Source organism: Aotus nancymaae, unplaced genomic scaffold (assembly GCF_030222135.1).
Source record: "Aotus nancymaae isolate 86718 unplaced genomic scaffold, 86718_ANA_hifiasm-v0.15.2.pri h1tg000076l, whole genome shotgun sequence".
Lineage (NCBI taxonomy): Eukaryota > Metazoa > Chordata > Mammalia > Primates > Aotidae > Aotus > Aotus nancymaae.
Window position 1 is genome coordinate 17,219,435 of NW_026988491.1, and position 26,698 is coordinate 17,246,132.

The following is a 26,698-nucleotide window of genomic DNA, read 5'->3' on the forward strand; positions in this document are numbered from 1 at the left end:
TGAGGAGTCAACAGCACCCTCCTGGGGAACTGGCGCTTCCTACCCACCTCTCTGCCCTAAACAGACATTTATGCACATATATATATAGCTGGGATTGCAGGTGCCCGCCACCGTGCCTGGCTCATTTGTGTCATTTTAGTGGAGACGGGGTTTCACCACGTTGGCCAGGTGGGTCTTGAATTCCTGATCCCAGGTGATCTGCCCGCCTTAGGTTCCCAAAGTGCTGGGATTACAGGCATGAGCTTAAGATGTTTTTCAGATCCCAAATTCCTGTGAAACAGCTGATGCTGAGGAGTTTAAAGACCCCCCCCCCACACACACAGATAAATGAAATCAGTGTGAGAACAGTTTCTTCATCTCCCTGTCCCAGGATTTCACCCTGCACTCTTTGGCCAGTGAAGGATCTCCACACTTTGGCCAACTTAAAAACCCTAAGGGCCAGGCGCAGCAGCTCCTGCCTGTAATCTCAGCACTGAGGGAGGCCGAGGCAGGCAGATCACTTGGGGTCAGGAATTCGAGACCAGCCTGGCCAACATGGCAAAACCCCATCTCTACTAAAAATACAAAAAAGTTAACCAGCATGGTGGTGGGTGCCTTTAGTCCCAGCTACTTGGGAGGCTGAGGCAGGAGAATCACTTGAACCCAGGAAGTGGAGGTTGCAGTGAGCCGAGATGGGGCCATTGCACTCCAGCCTGGGTGACAGAGCAAGACTCCGTCTCAAAAGAAAAAAAACCCAAAACACATAACCTACTCTTGAATACCCCTAAGAGCCAGGGAGCTCACCTCCTTCCCATGCCACCCAAGACGGTCTGTGGGCAGAAAACAGAGCCTAATGAACATCTCCTGCTTCAGCTGCCAAAAAGCAGCCCGCTGAGCCCCAGTGCTCCTGGCAGCAGCCCCAGTCCCGCTGGGGAGCTCTCTTCCAGCCTGGTGGGAACGCCCAGGCAGCTTCCACAATGCAAACCAGCTGGGGCCTCCCCCTGTGGGGAGCAGATATTCCTGTGGCCCAGCCCTGGAGCCACCCACAGGCCCTTCAGGTCCCTCCCAGGCTGAGGCTAGAGGGACCCTATAGGCCCTCACAGCTCCCTCGCCGGGACCCCTCCCTGGACAGGCTGTGGCTCACCCCTGCTCCAGCGGTAGGCTCCTCAGTGTCCTCATTTGGTTCCATTTATGTGAAACAGATTCAGGGTTGTTATGGGGGTGGTTGTGCTGGTGGGACTCATCCTCGGGTGTTTGCAAGCCTTGAAAAAGGAGGGAAAAACAGGCCTCCCCCATTCCCCACCTCACCTCAGGGGCTCCCCATCACTAGGGATGCTGGGCTAGGAACCAGGTCCTGAGCCCTTCCGTGCAGGGCAGGTTGTGAGACCTCGTTGAAGTCACCGCCAGTCCACCCAGCGGCTTCCTGGTCAGAAGAATGGAGCGGAGGACGCTGTGAGCCTGAATGCACTTCAGCAATCACAGGGCACTAGGTGACGGTTGGTCACTTTTATTCTGTTTATTATTCTCCTGTGTTTATAATGGGGAGGGAGGTGTTTTCTTTAGAGAACCCCCACCCCTTGTCTGAGTGAATAGGCAGAGGGTACGTGCCCCCCTTGCATCTCTGGAGAGGAGGAAGGATGGGGTGGGCAGGAGGGGCTGCCCCTAACGGGCTCCCCAGGCTGGCGCTGCTGGGCCTCTGCCCTGCTCAGTCCCTGGTGGCCCCTCCAAAAGAGGAACCAAAACCAGAAGAGAGAAAAGCACTCCCCACCCCGGGGCCTTGGGGTTGGGTGTCCCCCGACTCTCCCCGCTCTCCTACCTCTTCCTCCAGAACCTCATCCCTCCTATCCCTTAGCACTGACCTCGAAGGCACCTCTGCCCCAACCGCCTGGCTTCCCACACTGCCCAGGGGTGCCCTAAGGTTCATCCTTCCTGCCTGTCACCTAGAAGTCCCGGGGCACTCACTGAGCTCACTCTGTCGGCCCTGGCACCACGTGTCAGCCCTGCGCTGACACAGGGCACTGTCTTGAGGGTGTCCACAGCCTCCCACCGGGCCTGCTCCCACAGCTTCTCCTTTGCAACAGCCTAAGCCTGGTGGCAGCTCAGACCTCCCTCTCCTGGGCCCCCAATCTCGCCTCCCCAGGAAGGGCGGCCAAGTGCCCCCTCCATCGGGAGCAGGTCGGGGAGGTGGCCTGGCGGGCCCCTCACAAGTACATCTTCATGGCCTCGTGTGTTGTGGGGCAGTAGCGGGCATGGAGCTGGGCCAGCAGTGCCCTGGACGTGACCTTGAAGTGTGTGCCCTGGCTCTTCTTGTTCCACACGTGGACGGCATAGGTGGCGTTGAGCAGCCGGGGCAGCTCCTGGGGGCTGATGTCCTCGAAGTACTTCTTCCAGTCCTGCCAGGGGATGGGGTAGAAGGCCTCGGGGGGCAGGGTGGTGACCCCGCGGCAGGCATGGCTCTCGGTGAGGCTGCGGATGGAGCACCACTTTTTGAAGACACGCGTGAGCAGCTGGGGGCCCTGGTGGCCCCAGATCCAGCCGTTGTAGTGGTCCACGAAGTCCCGCATGCACAGTGCCATGAACTCGTGCTGGCGCTCAAAGGCCAAGAAGGCGCCGTTGAGGACATAGCGGGACTGAGTGCCCAGCACGTTGGTCAGGTTCCTCAGGTTCTTGAGGACAATGAAGTCCGTATCCAGGTAGATGCCACCGAACTTCCACATGAGTGCGATCCTGGAGGCATCAGACAGCACAGGCAGCAGGTAGGGCTCCCAGCGCCCCTGCACCGCTGCGTACCAGTCAGCCAAGGGCGTGTCCCGGAACAGCTCCCGCAGGTCCAGCGGGAGCATCTGGACATTCGGAAAGCAGCTCAGAAGCGAGATGCCCAGGTGCCGGGGCAGGGAGGCGTTGCCACCTGGAAGCCCTTTCATCAGGACAAGCACACGGGATTCGGGGTGAGTTCTGGCGGCCGACTCCACTGAGCACATGAAGAGGAAGTTGGGGTTGGTCCGGTCCGAAGTCTCTAGGAAGAAGATGTCGCCCGGAGGGGGGCCGTGGGAGGGAGGGGTGAGGGGTGCCAAGGTGGGGCAGGGGATATCTGCCGGCAGGTTATTGAGCTGCCCTTGCTCCTTGGGATCTCCCACGATGTGCCAGTAGATCATGATGGAGACGCAAAACGTGAACTTGAAGCCGATGATGAACAGGGTGCAGACCCGCTGCCTTGGGACGACCCGGAGCAGCCGCAGCAGGAGGTCGGCGGGCTTGGACATGATCTTCCCAGATCGGACCAGGGGCTTCCAGCAGGAACTGGCTGGTCTGTAAGACATGAGCACCTGCCATCAGGGAGGCCACTGGCATTCCCAACCCAAAGGAAAACGCTTCCTGTGACCATCAGCCAGAGCCAAGCCCAGCTTCCAAGCCCATGGGCTCCTGGGGCCACAGAGGCCAAGGCTTGAATTCTAGCCTGCTGGCTGCTCACCTACAAAATGAGAGCACTGGCCAGATATAGTAGCTCATGCCTGTAATCCCAGCACTTTGGGAGGCCGAGGCAGGCAGATCACGAGGTTGAGATCAAGACCATCCTGGCCAAAATAGTGAAACCCCTTCTCTACTAAAAATACAAAAATTTATTGCAGAATTGGTTAAAATGAAAAAGAAAGAAAAAAATGGGAAAAAATACAAAAATTAGCTGGATGTGGTGGCACGCACCTGTAGTCCCAGCTACTAGGGAGGCTGAGAAAGGAGAATTGCTTGAACCTGGGAGCCAGAGGTGGCAGTGAGCCGAGATTGCACCACTGCACTCCAGCCTGGCAACAGAGACTCATCTAAAAAAAAAAAAAACAAAAACCAAATGGGAGCACAGTGGGCCATGGACTGGGGTCGGAGCAGGGTCCCTTCCACTCTCTGTGACACACCTGTGAGCTCCCCCAAGGACCGGGCCAGTGCCACCCATGGCGTGCCACCATCACAAGCCCAGGCCAGAGTCTGGTCCGTGTAAGAACTGTCAGAAGTGATGGCTTTGCCATGTGACACACAGGGCTCTGTTAGGAGGGGCAGCCTGGGATTTGAGGTCTAGCTCCTGCCCGCCTCAGCTCCATGAGCCAGACCTGAGGCTCGTCCGAGGGCAGACCACTGAGTGGGCCTGCGGACATCCAGCATGAGGTCTGGGGCTCCGACAGGCCCGGGTGCTGGCTTGCTAAGGGCTGGCCCAGCAGGTATACTCACAGGGTGCCTGCTCCAGGCACAAAGGATGGGATGCCTACTGCATCCCAGAGCCCTTTGCCCCAGACACAAGGGGGTCTTTTAGTCCCCTGGCTGCCCAGCCCGGACCCTGGGCATAGGTGGGAGAGAACCAGGGAGGTCGTGCTGCAGGCGGTGACGCTGACTGGTCCTCCTGCCCTGGACCTCACTCTTTCCTGGCGATGTCCACTTGGCCGGTGGCCAGGAACATGCCCAGGTCCCTCGCAGTGGTTGGGGGAACAAGACAGGCTTGGACTCTGCTCCTGGGGGCAAGGCTGTGTGACCTGGGACAAGTTACTGAGCTCTCTGAGCCTCAGTCTTCCCACCTGCAGGACAGGACGCTGGAGCCCACTCAAGGATAACATCCATTCATTCACAATTCAGTAAACACTGGCTGTCCCTCCTGTCCATGCCGGGTGACTCTCTCAGCATCTCACACATGGGAACATGTGTGGCCCCTTACAACGACCCTATGGGGTGACAATCACCACCCCCACCCTACAGATGAGAAAATGGAGGTACAGAAGTGCTGTACCTGCTGCAGAGTCCCACAGCCAGCAGTGACAGCGCAGGAGTTAGATCCCAGGCCGCCTGGCTGAGGTCCCTGCTCTCATCACTGCACTGCCCTGCCTGGGAGAGGTGGCTAGCCAGTGTACCCCGTGTGTTGAAGGAACTCGGTGCAAGCTGACCTGAACCATATTGACTGTTAACAGCCAGCGGGACCAGCAATGACTCAATGATTTCTAAGTGCTCTGTGACAAACTCACCCCCTCTGGCCCTCAGCAAGCCCGGGGGCAGTTGCATCATTTCTACGTTAGGTGCCAGAGAACCTGGGCACAAGGTCAAGGGTCTGGGTGCAACCTGGGCGCTAAGGGGAGCTGAGAGTTAGTCCCCTCCCAAGGATAGGCAGAAGCTGAAGTGGCAATCTCACATGGGCTGAGGGTGGTGCTGGGAGCCTGGGGCTTGGTGACATAGGCTGGGCCCTTACCAGGGTAGAGAGCAGGGAACCTTGATGATATCACTGGCTGGTAACTGACCAGCCTTGGCAGCCCATGGCAGAGAGGAGGGGATCCTGGCAGCCCGCAGGCCTCCGGGAGACACACCCTGGCTCAGCAGCCGACCTTCTTTGCCAACACAAACACGGCCCTTCCACGCACTTGCAGCGCCTCCAAATCCATCTGCAAAAGACGGCAAGAAGAGAGTGAGACAGGTCGCCGGCTCTCAGAGGCCTCGTGTCCCTGGCCACACACACAGATCAGGCCCGGGACTCAGGTGTTCACTGATTCATTCACTTGCTCCACTTCTTGGGGACACTCAGGGACAGGGCAGGACCTGTACTGGTACCCAGGAGAAGGGGAGAATCAGACACAGCCTTGCCCCGAAGGAGCTCTCGGCCTGGTGGGAGCACCATTTAGAAACAGAGGTCACGTCTGGTGGCTCACGCCTGTAATTCCAGTACTTTGGGAGGCCGAGGAAGTCTGATCACTTGCGGTCAAGAGTTTGAGAACAGCCTGGCCAACGTGGTGAAACCTCGTCTCTACTAAAAGTACAAAAATTAGCCAGGTGTGGTGGCACACACCTGTAATCCCAGCTACTCAGGAGGCTGAGGCAGGAGAACTGCTTGAACCCAGGAGGTGGAGGTTGTAGTGAGCTGAGATTGCACCACTGCACCCCAGCCTGGGTGACAGAGACAGACTTTTTTTTTTGTTCCAATGCACAGACTCTATCTTAAAAAAAAAAAAAAAAAAAAAAAATGTGGCTCACGCCTGTAATCCCAGCACTTTGGGAGGCCTGGGTGGATCACCTGAGGTCAGGAGTTCGAAACCACCCTGACCAACAAGGTGAAACCCCATCTCTATAAATAAAATAAAATAATAAAAAGCCAGACGTAGTGGCTCCAGCACTTTGGGAGACCGAGGCGGGGATCACCTGAGGTTAGGCGTTCGAGAGCCGCCTGACCAAAATGGAGAAACCTCATCTCTATTAAACATACAAAATTAGCCAGGTGTGGTGGTACATGCCTGTAATCCCAGCTACTCAGGAGGCTGAGGCAGGAGAATCTCTTGAACCCGGGTGGAGGTTGCGGTGAGCTGAGATTGCACCATTGCACTCTAGCCTAGGCAACAAGAGTGAAACTCCATCTCAAAAAGAATAAATAAATAAAGGAAACAGACAAAGATAGTGACTCCCTCGGGGAGGTGACACTTGGTTAAGCACCAGGGATGAGCACGTCAGACGGAGGAGACACGGTGGCTCCAGACCTCCGTAAGCACGATGGGGACAAGTGTCCAGTGTGCACCTGCGTCTTCTCTCCCCGCTACCCAGCTCGGAGCTCAGCACGCAGCAGGCACATGAGAAAAAGGCTCACTCTGACCACTCACTCGACAGCCAGCAGGATGCTTTACAAATACGTCGGCGACGTCATTCTCAGCTCAGACCCTGAGTGATGTGGGAGGCCCTGATCCACCGGGCCCCATGTGTCCCCCACACCCTGACCATGCTGCTCTCCCCGCCGCCTGTGCCCCAGCCACACCTGGCCGCCCGTTTTTCGGGCCTTGTGTGGCTGCCAGGGCCTTGGCACCTGCTGTCCTTCTGCTTGGAAGGTTGTTCCCTCAGGTGTCCACTCAAAAGTCCCCTTCCCACCAGGTCCTCCCTGGGCCCCCTGAAATTCCCACTCCCCCTCATTGCTTCAGAGCCCCCTCGTTAGGTTACTCATCCTTGCGCTTATTCTCACACACCGTACATCCTACTTGTTTGCTTTGGTTGTCTGTCTGGAACCTAACCCCATGAGGACAGCCATGTTTTGTGTTTTTGTTTTTTTTTTTGAGACAGGGTCTTGCCGTCACCCAGGCTGGAGTGCAGTGGCGCGATCTTGGCGCTGCCTTAATTTAAGTGATTCTCCTGCCTCAGCCTCCCGAGTAGCTGGGATTACAGGTACCCACCACCATGCCCAGCTAATTTTTGTATTTTTAGTAGAGACGGGTTTCAACATATTGGTGAGGCTGGTCTTGATCTCCCAACCTTGTGATCCGCCTGCCTTGGCCTCCCAAAGTGCTGTGATTACAGGTGTGAGCCACTGCACTTGGCCTTATGTTTTATGTTTTGTTCAGCTCTAGAATGATAGAACAGTGCCTAGCTCTTAGTATGTAGTCAATAAATAGTGATTATATGGATTAACCGCCAAGTGAATTAATAAATGATCCGTAGCTGGGCGCGGTGGCTCACGCCTATAATCCTAGTACTTTGGGAGGCTGAGGTGGGTGGATCACCTGAGGTCAGGAGTTCAAGACCAGCCTGGCCATCATGGTGAAACCCCATCTTTTTTTTTTTTTTTTTGAGACGGAGTTTCGCTCTTGTTACCCAGGCTGGAGTGCAATGGCACGATCTCGGCTCACTGCAACCTCCGCCTCCTGGGTTCAGGCAATTCTCCTGCCTCAGCCTCCCGAGTAGCTGGGATTACAGGTACGCGCCACCATGCCCAGCTAATTTTTTTTTGTATTAGTAGAGACGGGGTTTCACCGTGTTGACCAGGATGGTCTCGATCTCTTGACCTTGTGATCCACCCACCTCGGCCTCCCAAAGTGCTGGGATTACAGGCTTGAGCCACCGTGCCTGGCCGATGAAACCCCATCTTTAAAAAAAAGAAAAAAAATTAATAAATGATCAGTAAATGAATGAATCAATGAGTGAGTGAATTAACCAATAAGTGACCACTGAGAGTGAACCACTGAGTGTGCAGATCACTGTGGGGTCAGAGGCCAGGTGAGCTGCCTGGGATGGGGGTAGCAAGGACAGGACTGTGGTATAAAACAAAACACGGTGTCCCCCAGCCCGGTCTTTCTTCTGCAGGGAGAGGGGCTATTTCAGTCCTGGGTAATTTTAAACCCATGTGAATCGCGCGGATGGGTGGACAGTTGGAGGACCAGGAGCAGCAGCACAGGCCCCTGGCCACTTGGGGGCCCCAAGTGCTGGAATGATCTGCCTCCATGGTGTGGGTGGGGTCTGGGACCACCTGGAGGGGCAGGAGATGTCGCTGGACCACAGCTGGGGGTGCCAGACTCGGGCCGCGCCATATTTGGTGTCAGAGCCCAAGACCCAGGAATAGAAACTGTTTATGGGGCCAAGTTGGCCACAGCCCAATACCCGGGTGACCTCAGTCCCAAAGTATGCTCCTGGCCCCAGAGACGGGCCTCACAGTTGTGGCCCATGTCCTGGGCTTTGTCAGCTGGGCCTGGCACACCCCTGCTGCCTGCCCCTGCCTCCAGGCTCACCACTTCCAGCCCCATCGCCAGGGAGCTGTTCCCAGTTAGCCTGTTGCTGTGGCCACTCCCCTGCTCTAAGCCCCTCCATGGCTCCCATCACCAGGATCCCCCATGACTTATATTAGGAAGTGAGGAGTGAGAAGAGGTGCAGGGCATGGCTGGGCGCGGTGGCTCATGCCTATAACCCCAGCATTTTGGGAGGTTGAGGCGGGCGGATCATGAGGTCAAGAGATTGAGACCATCCTGGCCAACAGGGTGAAACCCCATCTCTACTAAAAATACAGAAATTAGCTGTGCATGGTGGTGGGTGCCTGTAATCCCAGCTACTCAGGAGGCTGAGGCAGGACAAAATCACTTGAACCCGGGAGGCGGAGGCTGCAGTGAGTCAAGATCGAGCTATTGCACTCCAGCCTGGGTGACAGAGTGAGACTCTGTCTCTAAGAAAAAAAAAAAGAAAAATCGGCTGGGCGCAGTGGCTCATGCCTGTAATCCAAGCACTTTGGGAGGCTGACGTGGGTGGATCACAAGGCCAGGAGTTCCAGACCAGCCTGACCAACCTGGTGAAACCCCATCTCTACTAAAAATACAAAAATTAGCCAGGCATGGTGGCATGAACCTAACCCTAGCTACTCAGAAGGCTGTGGCAGGAGAATCGCGTGAACCTGGGAGGCAGAGGTTGCAGTGAGCCAAGATCTCACCGCTATACTCCAGCCTGGGCAACAGAGCAAGACTCTGTCTCAAACAAACAAACAAAGAAATAATTGAGAGGTGCAGGGCAATGGAGACAGAGGGCCAAAGGCCAGGTCAGACCCCTGCTGGCCAGGACCTTGGCACCAGTTCTTCAGGCCCCAACAAGGGGCATTAGCATCAGGGGCCCTCCAAGCTGGAGCTTGTCATCCCTACACGAATTGCACCTCCACCTCTCCCTACAGTAGAGGCGCTACCCCTCTGGCCCCGTGTCTAGCCCAGCTTGGCCTAGCACTGGCCAACCATGACCCAACAAAAGAGAGTCCGCACTAAGTCCCCATCCAGGCTGAGCGCAGACACAAAGGCTCTCAGAGCGCCGGGGTTGTGCCCTCGGAGGCTCCGCTGTCCTGATGGGAACACAGAGGCCCAGAGAGGTAAAGGTGTCAGAGGCGTGTGCACCAAACCAACTCCATCTTAAATAGGAGCTGGGTAAAATGGGGCTGGAACCTACTGGGCTGCATTCTCAGATGGTCACGGCATTCTAAATCACAGGATGAGGAGTTCAGCACAAAATACAGCTCATAAGGACCTTGCTGATAAAACAGGTCGCAGTAGAGAAGCCGGCCAAAACCCACCAAAACCAAAGGGACCACGACAGTGACCTCTGGTCGTCCTCACTGTTACACTTCCACCAGCACCATGATAGTTTACAAATGCCATGGCAAGTTACCCTCTATGGTCTAAAAAGGAAAGCATGAATAATCCACCCCTTGTTTAGCATATAATCAAGAAATAACCATTAAAATGGGCAATCAGCAGCCCTAGGGTCTGCTCTGTCTATGGAGTAGCCATTCTTTTATTCCTTTATTTTTTTTTTGAGACGGCGTCTTGCTCTGTCGCCCAGGCTGGAGTACAGTGGTGCCATCTCGGCTCACTGCAACGTCCACCTCCTGGGTTCAAGTGACTGTCCTGCCTCAGCCTCCCAAGTAGCTGGGATTACAGGTGCCTGCCACCATGCCGGGCTAACTTTTTGTATTTTTAGTAGAGAGGGGGTTTCACCATGTTCACCAGGCTAGTCTTGAACTCCTGACCTCAAGTGATCCACCCTCCTCGGCCTCCCAAAGTGCTGGGATTATAGTACAAGCCAACGCGCCCAGCCTTAACAAACCTGCTTTCACTTTGTACTTCAAACTCGCAGTAAATTCTTTCTTGCCCCTTGGCGTGAGTGACCACGACCCCCTCCACCACCCCGCCCCCACATCACTCAACATTTCCTTCAATGCCCTTAGTCATGGGCCTGGCCCAGGGAGCAGACTGAGGACCTGGAGAGCCCCATGCAGGGCCTGGGGAGGGCTCTGGGTCCCTGTTAGGGCAAGGGATACAGGAACGGGTGTTAAGGTCTTTTAGGCTGACTGAGGGCTCCCTGGATGCAATGGCGATCCCTATGACCTGCACGTACACTCTGGATGGCCTCCTGGAACTAGAAAATCTAAAGTAACTGGAAGACCGTGAAGAGAGGAAGCATGATCAACCCCCGCGGGGCCTAATTAACTTGAGACATTCTCTATTGTTCCTTATTCCCTACCTTTGTTCTGGAAAAGGAATGTTGCTTCTATACCAACCAGTCGGGACTGGTATAAAATACGGCCCAACGGCTAACTAAAAGGGCCTCTGAAATTAGTGCCTCTCAAACTCATGAACCATGTGGTCCCACCTTTAAAATCGGGCACCGTGGCTCCTCCCACGAATGGAACCCTTGCTGCCACATTGCTCCTTTTAGCCTTTGGCCCTTGCCTAATGAACATCCACGGTAATTAGAAAAACAACCGCTCAGTTACTAGCCCCGGTGGGTACAAGCCACTAAGTACAACACTAGGGTGTAAAAGGCGATGCTCCCTAATACCCATAAGAGAGCATCAAAGGCGGAAATAAAGTGGAAATTTCGCCCAGGATTTTGTCAGCACGTTGTCAGCAACCATCCGTTTTTGTTAGTAACGGCCTCTCTCTGCTCTGCACCTCAGCTTATTGCTTACTAACTGGAAAACCTTAAAAAAACTGCCTCGTTGTCTAAAACCTGCTGCGTTGTCTAAAGTCCTGAGTTCCTTCCCCTGCCCCTTCACTTAGAAAAACTGTGTACTTTTCTTAGCCAGGGTCCAAACTTTTCGGTGCAAACCCTTCTAGGCCTGCCGGCGTAATAAAGTGTGTTCCTCCAATCCCCTGAGTGCCACTTGGGTTTACTGTCAGGTAAAATTTTTGAAAACACCTCAGTTGATAAGGCAATTGGACTTTGTAACCAACTTGGTCAACCTCCTGACTCCAGACCCTACAACCCCCTCCCAGCTTGTAAAAAAAACACCCTAAACTGTAAGTTCTGTAACTTTCCACTGTCCACCTCAAACCTATAAAACCAACTCCTATCCCACCGCCCTCAGCTGACTCTCTTTTCAGACTCAGCCTGCCCTGAGGCAGGAGAATCGCTTGAACCCGGGAGGCAGAGGTTGCAGTGAGCTGAGATCGTGCTACTGCACTCCAGCCTGGGTGACAGAGTGAGACTCTGACTCAAAATAGAAATAAAAGAAGGAAAAGAAGAGCTATTTGTAAGAAGGGCTGTTTTCAGAGAAGAGGTTACAAAATGCACCCAGGTGAATAAACAGCCATGTGGATTACAGAAAGACTGTTCGGGGGAATCTCTTCATTCAGAGCGCGCGTGTTAACACTGGGCAGAGGGAGAGGTTGAGTTGTCAGGCTGTTGAAACAGAGGCCGGCCAGGCGCGGTGGCTTATGTTTGTAATCCCAGCACTTTGGGAGGCCAAGGCAGGCGGATAACAAGGTCAGGAGTTCAAGACCAGCCTGGCCAACACAGGGAAACCCCATCTCTACTAAAAATACAAAATTAGATGGGCATGGTGGCGGGCGCCTGTAATCCCAGCTACTTGGGAGGCTAAGGCAGGAGAATCGCTTGAACCCGGGAGGCGGAGGTTACTGTGAGCCGAGATCCTGCCACTGCACTCCAGCCTGGGCGACAGAGCAAGACTTTGTCTAAAAAAAAAAAACAAAACACAAAAACAAAACAAAATGAAACAAAAAAACAGAGGCCTTGGCTGTTCTCACAGGAGCTCTGGAGCTGGGGTGGCCTTCAGAGATGTTTGTTCCAAATCGCAATGGGGGCTGTGATGGTTAATTTCATGTGTCAACTTGACCAGGCCACAGGGTGCCCCAATTACGTTACTCCTGGGTGTGTCTGTGGGGTGTTTCCAGATGAGACTAGCATTTGAATGTTGGACTCAGGAAGCAGATGGCCCCCAGGGTGGGTGGGCCCCCAACCCTCAAGGACTTGAGCAGAAGGAAAGGCTGAGGACGGAGGAACTGGCCTCACGTTCTCCTGCCTCACTGCTGAGCTGGGCCGTCTCATCTCATCTTCTCATCGACTGGTTCTGTTTATTTGGAGAACCCCAGCTAACCCAGGGGCCTACACCGACATTAGCCCACAGCGGGTCGCTGGGGACAGGCCGCTCCTGAGGCAGAGGGCCATCCACCCGGGAGATGGGGGCTCCAGGGCTCCATGGTAGGGCCAGATGGAGCCACTGGACGCAGTGCAGCCCTCGGCCCCTGGAAATGACTGTGTGTGTTTTCTGTTGTCTCACTCCTAAGGGGCAGGGGCTACTCCATCTCTCATTCTGTCCTGACAGATAGCAGGAGCTCAGCAGATAAGGAAGACACAAGGACTGGCCCTCCAATACAGCCAGGGGCTATTTCCATTCTTCTCAGGTTCTTGGGGTCTCAAGAGGAGGGCACAGGAACTGGAACTCCAGGAGCAAAGCCTCAGCCCCATGGTGGGAGGCCAGCAGCTCATTCAAAGTTGGGATGTGGGGAGAAACATACCCAGCAATGGTGGAGGGGCGCCCATCAGTACCACAGCCGGATCCTGCCTTGGCTTCCAAGCCTCCAGATAAGGAGCTGGCCCCTGTGCACGGCCAGACTGGGGTGTGGCCACCCCTGCTTATTTATGATTATAACCCCTTACACTCCTGAGGTGTAAGATACCAGTGCCAAGGTACATGGGGGCTCCCACTGCATCACCAGCCATGTGACTGCAGTCAGGCCATGCTCCTCCTCTGAGCCTCAGTCTCTCTGCCCACAGAATGGGATTAACTCTGGCTGGGTGCAGCGGCTCACACCTGTAACCCCAGTACTTTGGGAGGCCAAGGCAAGTGGATCACCTGAGGTCAGGAGTTCGAGACCAGCCTGGCCAACATAGTGAAACTGTGTTTCTACTAAAATTACAAAAAATTACCTGGGTGTGGTAGCTGGTGCCTATAATCCCAGCTACTCAGGAGGCTGAGGCAGGAGAATCGCTTGAACCCAGGAGGCGGAGGTTGCAGTGAGCCGAGATCATGCCATTGCACTCCAGCCTGGGCAACAAGAGGGAAACTCCATCGCAAAAAAAAAAAAAAAGAAAAGAAAAGAAATGGGATTAACTCCACCTTGGAGGGATGGAGGGAGGCGATGCATGTCCAGGGCCCAGTCCCTGCTGGAGCAGGCCCTCAACAGATGTGGCCACGGCCATCGTGTCACAGGCCTTTTCCCCAGCAGGGGGTACTGGTGCATAAAATAAATACAATATTTCTACCCAAGAAGTAAGAATGACAGATTTTAGGAGGAAGTGATTGGCATAAGAAGGGCTGTTTGTGGCCAGATGTGGTGGCTCACACTTGTAATCCCTGCACTTTGGGAAGCCGAGGCAAGTGGATCACAAGGTCAGGAGTTCAAGACCAGACTGTCCAATATGGTGAAACCCTATCTCTACTAAAAATTACAAAAGTTAGCTGGGCGTGGTGGCGCGCATCTGTAATCCCAGCTACTCAGGAGGCTGAGGCAGGAGAATCGCTTGAACCCGGGAAGCAGAGGTTGCAGTGAGCCGAGATCCCGCCACTGCACTCCAGACTGGGTGACAGAGTGAGACTCTGACTCAAAAAAGCAAAAAAAGAAGGAAAAGAAGAGCTGTTTGTAAGAAGGGCTGTTTTCAGAGAAGAGGTTACAAAATATTCTTCCTCCCAAGACTCCAAGACTTGAATGTCCTCAGAAGCCAGAAACCAAGCAGGCAGTCTTGCTCTCTGCGTGGACGTTACAACAGAAAACTCACGGAGGTGAAGACTTCATGCCAGGAGGAAAACAAGGCAGCAGCTTAGTTCTGGATTTTCCCTCTTCTACCAAATTACACAAAGCAACGCGGGTAAAGACAAACAAGGGCAAGAGGCAGAAAAACCCATAAACTCCCAACCACACGTGAGTGTGACCCAAAGTACCTGCCAGCGGCAGACATGGCAGTGCAGGGGGCGAGGGGGACGTAGGGGACTCAGGAGTGAAAGACCCCAGAGAAGACCGCTTCTAAAAGGGAGATGGCAGAAGGCAGGAGCTACGGCCGTAATGAACTGGGAGCGCTCAGGGCTGGAGGCAGATGACCTCTTGAGCCACGCTAGGCTCTGGAGGTGAAAGAGGAGAGCAAGCAGAGAAAGGCCACTTTTTTTTTTTTTTTGGAGACAGAGTTTTGCTCTTGTTACCCAGGCTGGATGCAATCTCAGCTCACCGCAACCTCCGCCTCCTGGGTTCAGGCAATTCTCCTGGAGAAAGGCCACATATTAAAAGCACAACCCATTACCATGGCAATAGAGGAGGGAGCCTTTCACCAGAGAAACCCAGAGAACTGCCCTGGCTTCTCTCCCAATTTCCACCAAAACTTCCTGTTAATTGCCACTCCAGGAAAATTCAACTAATTCAAATATGGAAAAAAAAATTAAAGGTATAATACAAAATGGAGATCACGAACACTCCTTTTATATATAAAGAAAATTCACTATGAAAATATTGCCACAAGGGGCAGCCGGGTGCAGTGGCTCATGCCTGTAATCCCAGCACTTTGGGAAGCTGAGACAGGCGGATCACCTGAGGTCTGAAGTTAGAGATCAGCCTGACCAACATGGAGAAACCCCATCTGTACTAAAAACACAAAAAATTAGCCAGGCATGGTGGTGCATGCCTGAAATCTCAGCTACACTGGAGGCTGAGGCAGGAGAATCACTTGAACCTGGGAGGCGGAGGTTGCGGTGAGCCGAGATTGCCCCATTGCACTGCAGCCTGGGCAACAAGAGCGAAACTCCATCTCAAAAATAAAAAAAAGAAAAAGAAAATATTGCCACAAGGCCAGGCACAGTGGCGGCTCATGCTTGTAATTCCAGTACTTTGGGAGGCCAAGGCAGGCGGATCACTTGAGGTCAGGAGTTCAAGACCAGCCTGGACAACGTGGTGAAACTCGTCTCTACTAAAAATACAAAGTTTTTTTTTTTTTTTTTTTGAGATGGAGTCTCACTTTGTCACCCAGGCTGGAGTGCAATGGCTCGATCTCAGCTCACTGCAACCTCCACCTCCTGAGTTCAAGTGATTCTCCTGCCTCAGCCTCCTGAGTAGCTGGGACTACAGGCGCGTGCCACCACGCCTGGCCAATCTTTTTTTTTTTTTCAGTAGAGGTGGCGTTTCACTGTGTTAGCCAGGATGGTCTCGATCTTGACCTTGTGATTCGCCCACCTCAGCCTCCCAAAGCGCTGAGATTACAGGCGTGAGCCACTGCGCCCAGTTAAAAAAATACAAAAAATTAGCCGGGCATGGTGGTGTGCTCCTGTAGTCCCAGCTACTTGGGAGGCCGAGGCAGGAGAATCACTTGAACCTAGGGGGTGAAGGTTGCAGTGAGCCGAGATCGTGCCACTGCACTCCAGCCCGGGCAACAGAGCTTCTGTCAAAGAAAAGAAAAGATTGTCACAAGACAAATACAAATTCTAATCCAAAATTGCAGTGTGAATTTAAAAAGTAATTCCAGGCCAGGTACAGTCCAGCACTGTGGGAGGCTGAGATGGGTGGATCACCTGAGGTCAGGAGTTCGAGACCAGCCTGGCCAATATGGTGAATACCTGTCTCTACTAAAAATACAAAACTTAGCCAGGCGTGGCGGCGGGCGCCTGTGATCTCAGCTGCTCGGAAGCTGAGGCAGAAGAATCGTTTGAACCCAGGAGGCAGAGCTTGCAGTGAGTCGAGATCGTGCCACCGCACACCGGCTTGAGTGACAGAGCAAGACTCCGTCTCAAAAATAAAATCAAAAAAACAAAACATAATTCCAGGTTCGGTACAGTGGTGCACACCCGTAGTCCTAGCTCCTATGGCGGCTGAGGCTGGAGAACAGCTTGAGCCCAGCAGTGTGACTGCTATGATTGCAGTACTGCACTCTAAACTGGGCAACAGTGAGATCCTGTCTCTAAAAAAGTAAAATAAAAGATATCAATAAATAACAATGCTCTCAATTAAACCATGCCTTTTTGTCTCTTACTATGTAGAATTTTTATTTGGAAAGAAATACTAATTCGTTTAAATACAGTTATTAATTCACTATCACTCCCCACCCACCTTCCTCCCTGGCTGCTCAGATAGGGAAGGTGGACTTCACCCCCAGGGTGGGGGCTACAGGATTTCTTAACAGACTGACCCAGAATTATCTTCCAAGCTGCCAACACCTCTTCTTCGAGTTTCTATGTCACTGTAAGAGTAGGTTGGCCAGGCGAGGTGGCTCACGCTTATAATCCTAGCACTTTGGGAGGCCGAGGTGGGTGGATCACCTGAGGTCAGAAGTTCAAGACCAGCCTGGCCATCATGGTGAAACCCCATCTTTAAAAAAAAAAAAAGAAAGAAAGAAAAGAGTAGGCAATGGTATTGGTCTTGAATACCACCTGACTGAGAGTTTCCAGAGCTGAAAATGGAAAGCCTGTATGCCCGAGAATCACTCAATATAGGAAGTCTCTCTGAATCTACTCTGGTTCGGGAGGCAGTTCAGTTAAAAAAAAAAAAGAAAAGGTCACTCAATATACTATCAACTAAAACGGGGAAGTGACAAGAGAAAGGGAAGGAAGAAGGAGGGAGGGACAGGAAACAAATTACATTTATTGTTCACAGAAGAGAAACAGAAGACACTGTTTAGGCCACGCGTGGTGGCTCATGCCTGTGATCCTAGCACTTTGGGAGGCTGAGGCAGGGCGATTGCTTCACCTGAGAGGTGAAGGTTGCAGTGAGCCAAGATCACACCCCTGCACTCCAGCATGGGTGACGCAGCAAGCCTCTGTCTCAAAAAAGAAGAAAGTCAAAATGGAAGTGACAACCTGGGACCTCCTAAATGCAGCTCACATCACATAAGTCAAATTTTTCTAATATATAAAGAGCTCCCAGAAATCAATAAGAAGATCAAGATCCCAAAAGATAATGGGCCAAAAACAATTCACACACATACAGACTATGACCTCTAAACAAGTAACCAAGAGCAAGAATCTTTTTATAAGAGAAATGCAAATTGACATGCTCAGATAGCATCTCTCACTTATCTGATTAGCAAAAATGCCAAACATTCCTTTGGCAAGGCTGTGAGCAAGCAGGCACGTTCATACACTGCCAGCGGGCATGCAAACAGTGCTCAGAGGCTGCAGAGGGCAATTTAACAACATCTATCAAAACTACACAGGCATGGACCCTTTCAGCATGCAATCTCACTCTGGGGCTTTATCCTACAGATGAATGACTTTGCACGAGGTCATAGATTTGTTTGCAGTTGCAAAAGATTAGAAAGAACCCAAGGTCTTTCTTGAAGAGGCTGATTAAATAAACAATGACATAACAATAGCATGGAAATGGGCAAAGACCAATGCTGCTTTTACTCATTGTCACCTCCCCTGCGGCCAGCACAGACCCTACCACATAGCAAGTGCTCAATATATATTTTTTGTATTTTATTTTTCTTTTTTTCCACCCCTGAGTCTCGTTCTGTTGCCCAGGCTGGAATGCAGTGGCATGATCTCAGCTCACTACAACCTCTACTTCCTGGGTTCAAGAGATTTTCCTGCCTCAGCCTCCTGAATAGCTGGGACTACAGACGCACATCACCATGCCAGCTAATTTTTGTATTTTTAGTTTCACCATGTTGTCTAGGCTGGTCTCGAACTCCTGACCTCAAGTGATCCACCCACCTTGGCCTTCCAAAGTGCTAGGATTACAGGCATAAGCCACCATGCCTGGCAGCCTCAATATGTATTTTTTGAAGGGATGAGTAAATGATACCAGTCTTGCCCACAAAGCCAGGATCATATGTGATAACTAATCCTGGGGAATGCCCTTTGCAAACTATAAACTCTATGCAGATGCAAGTTACAGCTGCCTCACCAATTGAAGGTACAAATAAAGTTACATTTAACTCTTCATAGTAAAGTACCTGACTACTTGCCAGTCCCAAGAGTGCCTTTCTTCCTTCCAGGAGGTCATCCCTCCCTCCCAGGGTCACTCTAGCTCTGCACAGGAGACCGGATCTGGCTGGGTGGGGCTGGCTTCTCAGGGGCAAAGCGAAAATTCCCAGAACCTTCGGCGGGTTTCAGAAAGCACTAAGTCACCTTGAACCTGGGCTCCCACACTTTCACTCTGGATGGACACACACACACACACACACACACACACACACACACACACACACTCTCTCTCGTGGAGATATCCTGTGGTGCCAGGCTGGCTGGATGGGGATAAGTTTTCTGACTTGGTCACCTGCTATGCACAGAGATCCCAGAGATGCAAGTCGCAGGGAACGCTCTTCACAGGGTCATCTTGCCTGGCAAACGCAATACCCATGGAAAGGGCATCTGGAAACCTCGGTCTGAGTTATAAGAGTCCTGAGTTAATTCTCTTTGAAAGAAAGTTCCCATGTTGCTTCACTTTCACCTGTTTTACTGTCTTTTTTGTTTTGTTTTACTGTCTTAAAGATTAAAAATAACAAGCGGCAAGGTCAGGTGCGGTGGCTCATGCCTATGTAATCCCAGCACTTTGGGAGGCCGAGGTGGGCGGATCACTCGACGTCAGAAATTCAAGACCATCCCGGCCAACATGGTGAAAACCCATCTCTAGTAAAAATACAAAAATTAGCTGGGTGTGGTGGTGGATGCCTGTAATCCCAGCTACCTGGGAGGCTGAGGCAGGAGAATCCCTTGAACCCAGGAGGCGGAGGTTGCAGTGAGTTAGGATCATACCACTGCACTCCAGCCTGGGTGACAGAGTGAGACTCTGTCTCAAACAAACAAACAAACAAACAAACAAACAAGAAGTAGCAAAAGAGAGTGCTCATCCTCCCCCACCCAGCATCGCCAGTACTGGGTGTTCTTATAATTCACCATCTTTGCTAACTGAATACAGCCTAAGAAGGGGCCTGTCTTCCACCTTCTACACACCTGCTCTGTGGCCTCCCCCTCAATTCTGAACGTCAATTCTTCATCTGTAAAATAAAGGGCTTAGAAAAGATCTCTTAGGCCCCTTCTAGACAGATCTTCCCAATCTGGGCTCTTGGCACTGCCTCTGCCCATTCCATCAGGAGCAGTCATCACTGGCCTCTCAGGGCGGCTCCGTGCCACCTGCCCCGTCAGGTCAAGGCCAAGGGTGCGGAAGATAGACAATGAAGTCAGGAGAGTGACAATTCACAGATGAGAGTTCCTGCTCAACCTGGTGCAAGAAGTCATCCCGTAAGGAAACCGGACAAGTCCCCAGCACTGCTCTTACTTAGCACCTCGAATCATCCAACAAGGGCCTGGACGCCGATGCGGTGGTGCCCTGCTCCAAGGTCAGGGAATATACACAGCAGGGAAGAGATGGATAGTCTTTGGCTTCATGGAGCTGACATTCCAGTAGGGGAAAATTAGTAAAGAAATACATCAGATGCTGGCTGGGCGCGGTGGCTCATGCCTGTAATCCCAGCTCTCTGGGAGGCCGAGGCACTCTGGGACACCTGAGGTCAGGAGTTCGAGACCAGCCTGGCCAACATGGCAAAACCCCATCTTTACTAAAAATACAAAAATTAGCCAGGCATGGTGGTGGGCACCTATAATCCCAGCTACTCAGGAGGCTGAGGCAGGAGAATCGCTTCAGCCTGGAAGGCGGAGGTTGCAGTGAGCAGAGATCGGGCAATTGTATTCCAGCCTGGGCAACAAGAATGAAATGCTGTCTCAAAAAACAAAACAAAACAAGAAATATATCAGGTGGTGGCTGGGCGAGGTGGCTCACACCTGTAATCTCAGGACTTTGGGAGGCCAAGGCTGGTGGATCACTTGAGGTCAGGAGTTCAAGACAAGCCTGGCCAACATGGTGAAACCCCATCTTCACTAAAAATACAAAAAATTAGGAGGGCATGGTGGTGCATGCCTGTAGTCCCAGCTACTCGGGAGGCTGAGGCAGGAGAATCGCTTGAACCTGGGAGGTGGAGGTTGCAGTGAGCCGAGATTGCGCCACTGCACTCCAGCCTGGGCAACAAAGTGAGACTCCATCTCAAAAAAAAAAAAATTAATTAAAAATAAAAATATTAGCCAGAGGCTGGACATGGTGACTCATGCCTATAGGGAGACCACATCACTACAAAAAATAAAAATAAAACAATTAGCTGGCATGGTAGTTCCAACTACTCAGGAAGCTGAGGCGGGAGGATTACGTGAGCTGGGAGACTGCAGTGGGCAACAGAGCAAGACTCTGCCTCAAAAAAAAAAAAAAAAAAAGGAGAGAGAGAGCAGTCATGGTGGCTCCCTCCTGTAATTCCAGCATTTTGGAAGGTCGAGGTAGGAGCATCGCTTGAGCCCAGGAGTTCGAGACCAGCCTGGGCAACATAGCGAAATCCCATTTCTTCAAGAAATATAAAAATTAGCATGTGCTTGTAGTCACATTTACTCGGGAGGCTGAGGTGGGAGGATGGTTTGAGCCCAGGAGACTGATTTGTCACTGTACACCAGCTTGGGCAACAGAGCAAGATCCTGTCAAAAAAAGGAAAGAAAGGAAGAAAGTGAAAGAGAGAGAAAGAAAAGAAATAAATACATCAGGTGGGCCAGGTGTGGTGGCTCATGCCTGTAATCCCAGCACTTTGGGAGGCCGAGGCTGGCGGATTACGAGGTCAGGAGTTCGAGACCCACCTGACCAACATGGAGAAACCCTGTCTCTACTAAAAATACAAAATTAGTTGGGCGTGGTGGCAAATGCCTGTAATTGCAGCTACTTGGGAGGGTGAGGCAGAAGATTGCTTAAACCTGGGAGGTGGAGGTTTCAGTGAGACGAAATCGAACCACTGCACTGCTGCCTGGGCAACAAGAGTGAAACTCATCTCAGAAAAAAAAAAGAAAAGGAATAAAAGAACATGGTGGCTGAGAGGGTCTGGTAAGGTCAGGTAACAGTGTCTGGCACCTCATGTGGGCTCAATGGATAGAGGCCCACCCCCAACTCAAGGGAAAGGAGCCAGTGATGGCCACAGAGGGTTGGGGCTCTCTGGGTCCTGGGACAATGACTTTCAAACAGCGAAGGTGAAGAGAGACACTCTTCCTGTTTTGCCCTCACGTGCTGCCCACCCGGCTCCCTGTCTGCCAGCTCACACTCTGCGTGGGCATGACCCCAGAAGGCTGTGGTGCTCCTGCTGGAGTAGGTTTGTGGTGGGCAAGAGTGTGGGCACAGGGGAGGTTATGTGGACACCCAACTGGAATGGAAGGGGCTCCCCCAGTTCTGTGGCCAACTCTGTGCAGCTGGAAGCGCCTGCACACCCAGGATCTGTCCAGAGGGAAGACAAAGGCGGCAGATGGGAGAGGAAAAGACACTTACCCAAAGTGCCACTTCCTGATAACTACAAGACAGGGAGCTTCGGAGAGAAGAGCAGTCGCCAAGGGCATGTGGTAGGTATGTGGACAGCCTGCTTTGAACTGGCCCTGCCTGGACTCACCCTGAGCCGGACTCTCCCCTCCCCGCATAGTCCCTCAGTGGGAGTGTTCACACTTGCTCCTTCCCAGGGAGGAAGCACCAAGGGACTGGAGCCCTCCCCTCCGCCGACTTTCCAACTCCCTCTGGGGAGGATCAGAGCCAATCCATCAAGTGTCCCCCCAGCCCCTCCCTCTTGCCTCCTGTCCTCACCAGCTCAGAAGGTCCCTTAGGAGCAGCACTGCATCCTCCCACCTCCTCAGCCCTCAGGGACCTCAGACTACTAACCTATCCTCCTTCTCCTGGGCCTGAGCGAGCTGAGCTCTCTTCTGGCCTTCCTATCAGCTCATAAATGCAGCCAACTCTCCCTCATCAGAAAGCACACACATAAAGTAAAATTTAAAAATTGCTGCTCCTCTCTCTCTCTCTCTCACTTACATACACACCCCCACACGCACCCATGCACACACACACCCACACATAAGAGCCAAATAATAAACTGGGGAAAAATCTTTGCCACACAGAGACCAGACAAGGGTCAAAACCTTATTGATGAGCTCAAACCAATCAATAAGCAACATACAAAGAGCCTGGATGCTCACACTCTGACCCAGGAATTTCATTTCTAGGAAATACCAAGAAATATCTAGCTGGGTATACAAATACACAGCCATTCTAAAAGTTCATAGGCACTGATTAGCAGGTTAACTCCTTCCCAGGAAATAACTGGCAATGTACAAATGTATGTATAAATTCATTGTAACATTATCTAAAAGAGCCAAATATATTTTTTAAAAGTAAAAAGAGATCCAAGAACTCAACATGATGTAGCAAAATGGAAGTATTGAAAAATATAAAAAATGTTTGAGAGATGAGGAATGCTCATGAAATTATACTAATGGAAAAATATTTTATATAGACAAGACATTCAAATATGGAAAAACGTGTTTTTATTTTATTTTTATTTTTTATTTATTTTGGAGATAGAGTCTTGCTCTGTCACCCAGGCTGGAATGCAGTGGCACCATCTCAGCTCACTGCAACCTCCGCCTCCTAGATTCAAGCAATTATCCTGCCTCAGCCTCCCCAGTAGCTGGGATTACAGGCACCCGCCACCACGCCTGGTTAATTTTTTGTATTTTTAGGGGTGACAGGATTTTACCATATTGGCTAGGCTGGCCTCAAACTCCTGACTTCAAGTGATCTACCCACCTCAGCCTCCCAAAGTGTTGGGATTACACGCGTGAGCCACCTCGCCCCACTGGAAAAACATGTTTTTAGAAAGTCTGGCAAAAAAAGGCAAATGTTAACAATAGTTATCTACAAGTATGCAAACAGGAATGGTTTTTCCTACTTCTTTCAGCTAATTCATTCAAACAACATTCAGGAAGCACCTGCTAGATGCCAGGCCTGGCACTGGGCGTTAGGATTTGGACAAGACTTCTTCCTTCCAGGAGCTTCCAATCTGAAGGGAAGGATGCAGTGAGCCAACGAAAATGCAGGGTGGCCAGGCGAGGTGGCTCACGCCTGTAATCTCAGCACTTTCGGAGGCCGAGGCAGGTGGATCACCTGAGGTCAGGAGTTCGAGACCAGCCTGGCCAACATGGCAAAATCCCATCTCTACTAAAAACACAAAAATTGGCCGGGCGCAGTGGCTCACGTCTGTAATCCCAACGCTTTGGGAGGCCGAGGTGGGTGGATCACCTGAGATCAGGAGTTCGAGACCAGCCTGGCCAACATGGCAAAATCCCATCTCTACTAAAAACACAAAAATTGGCCAGGTGTGGTGGCTCACACCTGTAATCCTAGCATTTTGGGAGGCCGAGGTGGGTGGATCACCTGAGGTCAGGAGTTCAAGACCAGCCTGGCCATCATGGTGAAACCCCATCTTAAAAAAAAAAAAAATACGCCGGGCGCGGTGGCTCAAGCCTGTAATCCCAGCACTTTGGGAGGCCGAGGCTGGTGGATCACGAGGTCAAGAGATCGAGACCATCCTGGTCAACATGGTGAAACCCTGTCTCTACTAAAAATACAAAAAATTAGGTGGGCATGGTGGCACGTGTCTGTAATCCCAGCTACTCAGGAGGCTGAGGCAGGAGAATTGCCTGAACCCAGGAGGTGGAGGTTGCGGTGAGCCGAGATCGTGCCATTGCACTCCAGCCTGGGTAAAAAGAGCGAAACTCCATCTCAAAAAAAAAACAAAAATCAAAAAACAAAAAAACAAAAATTATACAAAAATTAGCTGGGCATGGTGGTATGTGCCTGTAATCCCAGCTACTAGCAGGGCTGAGGCAGGAGGATTGCTTGAACCTGGGAGGCGAAGGTTGCATGAGCCGAGATTGTGCCAATGCACTACAGCCTGGGCAACACAGTCAGACTCTGTCTCAAAAAAAAAAAAGAAAAAGAAAAAAGAAAGAAAATACAGGGTTATCAACAGCAGTTTATGAGCACACACACCTAGGAGGTCCCCAAAGAAGAAGGCAGCTGGGGAGAATGGGAGGAGGTGCACCCCAAAACTCAGATGGCCGGCTTGGTGGTGGAGCTATCACCTGCCACCACCTTCCGGGACCTGCATCCCAGATGAACTGCATCCTTGGAGGGCTGAACCCATTGACCCACGGCCAGGTGGGCTTGGCAGTTGCTGGCTGGGGCAGATGTGGTAGGTCACAACCTCCTGATATTCCACACAAGCCACCTGCAGAGGTTCTCCCAACCCTGCCCCACACTGGAGTCCCCGGGCCCATCACAGGAACTGGAAATTAACGGACACATTACCCTAGGCAGCTAGAGGGCTTCAATTAGTACAAGGAAACAAAACACGTTTTTTAGATGGCTGTCCATTTCAGAGTTTATCCTCTAAGACTGAGCTGTCCCAGCAGACAAGCAACGACAGGCACCCAAGGCATTAGAAAAATGTTTGAAAGCAAAACTAAACAAAATTGTGTGTAGTGGCGTGTGCCTGCAGAACCAGCCACTTGGGAAGCTGGGGTGGGAGCATCGCTTGAGCCCAGCAGTTTGCGCCGTAGTGAGCTAGGACTGCGCCGCTGCACTCCAGCCTGGGTGACAGGGCAAGACCCTAAAAAACAAACAAAATAACGACGGAGAGGATTCCATCTCTCCTGCCCTTTCTTTCCGTTTATATTTTGTTTTCCTTTGATTTGGGGGCCCTCTTTTTGGGGATTTCAGCTGTGGAAACCCAGTGTAGCCGGGTTTCGGGTCCTGGAGAAGGTCTGCGGCTGGAGAGGGCTGTGGGAAGTTTTCAGGGAGGCCTGGTCCATCCGTCTGCTAGGGGACCCTGGGAAGGGTGGCTCTCCCATTCTTTGGGAGGAGGCGACAAAGGGGAAGTCTTTGGGCAGCTGGTAGCGGAACGCCAGACCTGGCCTGAGACATCAAGTGCTCGGGGTTATTCGCTGAATGCAGGGTAAGTGACCCCAAGGGGCCTTCGCGGAACAGTCAATTGCTCGGTGTTGGGGAAGGGAGGAAGCCACAGACAGGGTGTCTTAACGGAAAGCTGGGTGGGTGCAGGGGAGACGGCGCTTTACTCTCCAGGCCAGAGGCTCAGCCGAGACTATCCAGGAGGTGGGAACTTGTCCCCCCAGATGACAGATTATGAAACCGAGGGAAGGGGACTCGCCCCGGCAGTGAAGCGGGATGGACGCCGGGACCAGGTGCTCCAGCAGAGCCGCTCCCAGGCCCAGCTGCGCTCCCGCTCAGCCCTCAACCTTTCCCAGCTGGAGAGGAGGGAGGGGCGCCTGCGGATCCCATGCGAGCGCGGAGGCCGGGCGACTCCCACCGGCTCGCCCCGCGTCCAGCTCGTACCGAGGCCGTTTTCCGCACAGGGAGGGCCCTTCCCGCTTCTGGGCAGGTCCAAATCCTTGCCCTCCCTAAGGCCGGCGCCGACGCCTCCAGCCCGGCAGAGCCCCCTCCAGCCGGCCGCTATCTATCCCCGTCCCCAGTCGCATCCGTTCCGGGGCGGGCACCGCCGGGCGCCCAGGCCTCCCGCGGGACCGCGCGTCCCCTGGATGGAGGAGCGCGACTCGTCCAAGGTCGCGAGGCAGAGCCTGCCTGGGACCCGGCTTCTCCCCGACGCCCCCTCTCCAGCCCCGGGACCCGGCCGGGCGGGGCTGCTCTCGAGGGCTACCGGGCCGGGCTCGACCTGTCCGGGAGGGCCGGGGCTCCGGGTCCAGCCGCCGCGCTCCACTTCGGGGCGCAGTTGGGGTGGAGGCAGTGGCCGGTACCGCAGCGCGGGGATCGTGCGCGCACAAATGTCGCCTCCAGAACAGGTGGCCCGGGCTGGGGCGGCTGCCCAGCCCCTCCGCCCCTCCTGCCTCCCCCGCCCCTGCCCTCCCGAGGCGCCCCCTCCCCACCGGGAGCTTCAGGACTCGCCTGGAGCCCCAGCCCGCTGCACCCTCGGCGCGGCCCCTCGTACCTCTGGCTCCTGCAGCGGCCGGCAATGGACAGCTGGGGCCCGGGCGTGCGGCACGGCGGCCGGAGGGCAGGACCCGGAGCCCGGCAGGAGGCAGCACCGCCCCTCCGGCCTGGGGCGGGGTCAGCACCGCCCCGCCCTGCCCCGCCTGGCCCGCCCTGCCCCGCGGGTCCCGCTCCCCGGCGCCCCTGCTGGGTCTCCGCACCCGGCCAGCGCGCCTTCGCTTTTCCCCGGGCGGGTGCGGACCGTCCCTGGCCCGCGGGCCAACAGGTAGGGAGCGCTCCCCGGCCTCCCCGCTGCCGGTATTACGGGTTACAATCCCGTT

At 53.1% G+C, this 26,698-nt stretch overlaps 1 protein-coding gene across 1 annotated transcript; it reads right to left on the bottom strand.

The window, feature by feature from the left end:
• Window positions 1-1,470: 1,470 nt before the first annotated feature.
• On the bottom strand, window positions 1,471-26,446 carry A4GALT (alpha 1,4-galactosyltransferase (P1PK blood group)). The gene is made up of 3 exons (XM_012476956.3): window positions 26,377-26,446; window positions 5,201-5,390; window positions 1,471-3,288 (listed from the first exon to the last, which is right to left on the bottom strand). Exon 3 carries the CDS (start codon window positions 3,240-3,242, stop codon window positions 2,181-2,183), a length of 1,062 nt encoding a protein of 353 aa, XP_012332379.1. The 5' UTR covers window positions 3,243-3,288; window positions 5,201-5,390; window positions 26,377-26,446; the 3' UTR covers window positions 1,471-2,180.
• Window positions 26,447-26,698: the final 252 nt, after the last annotated feature.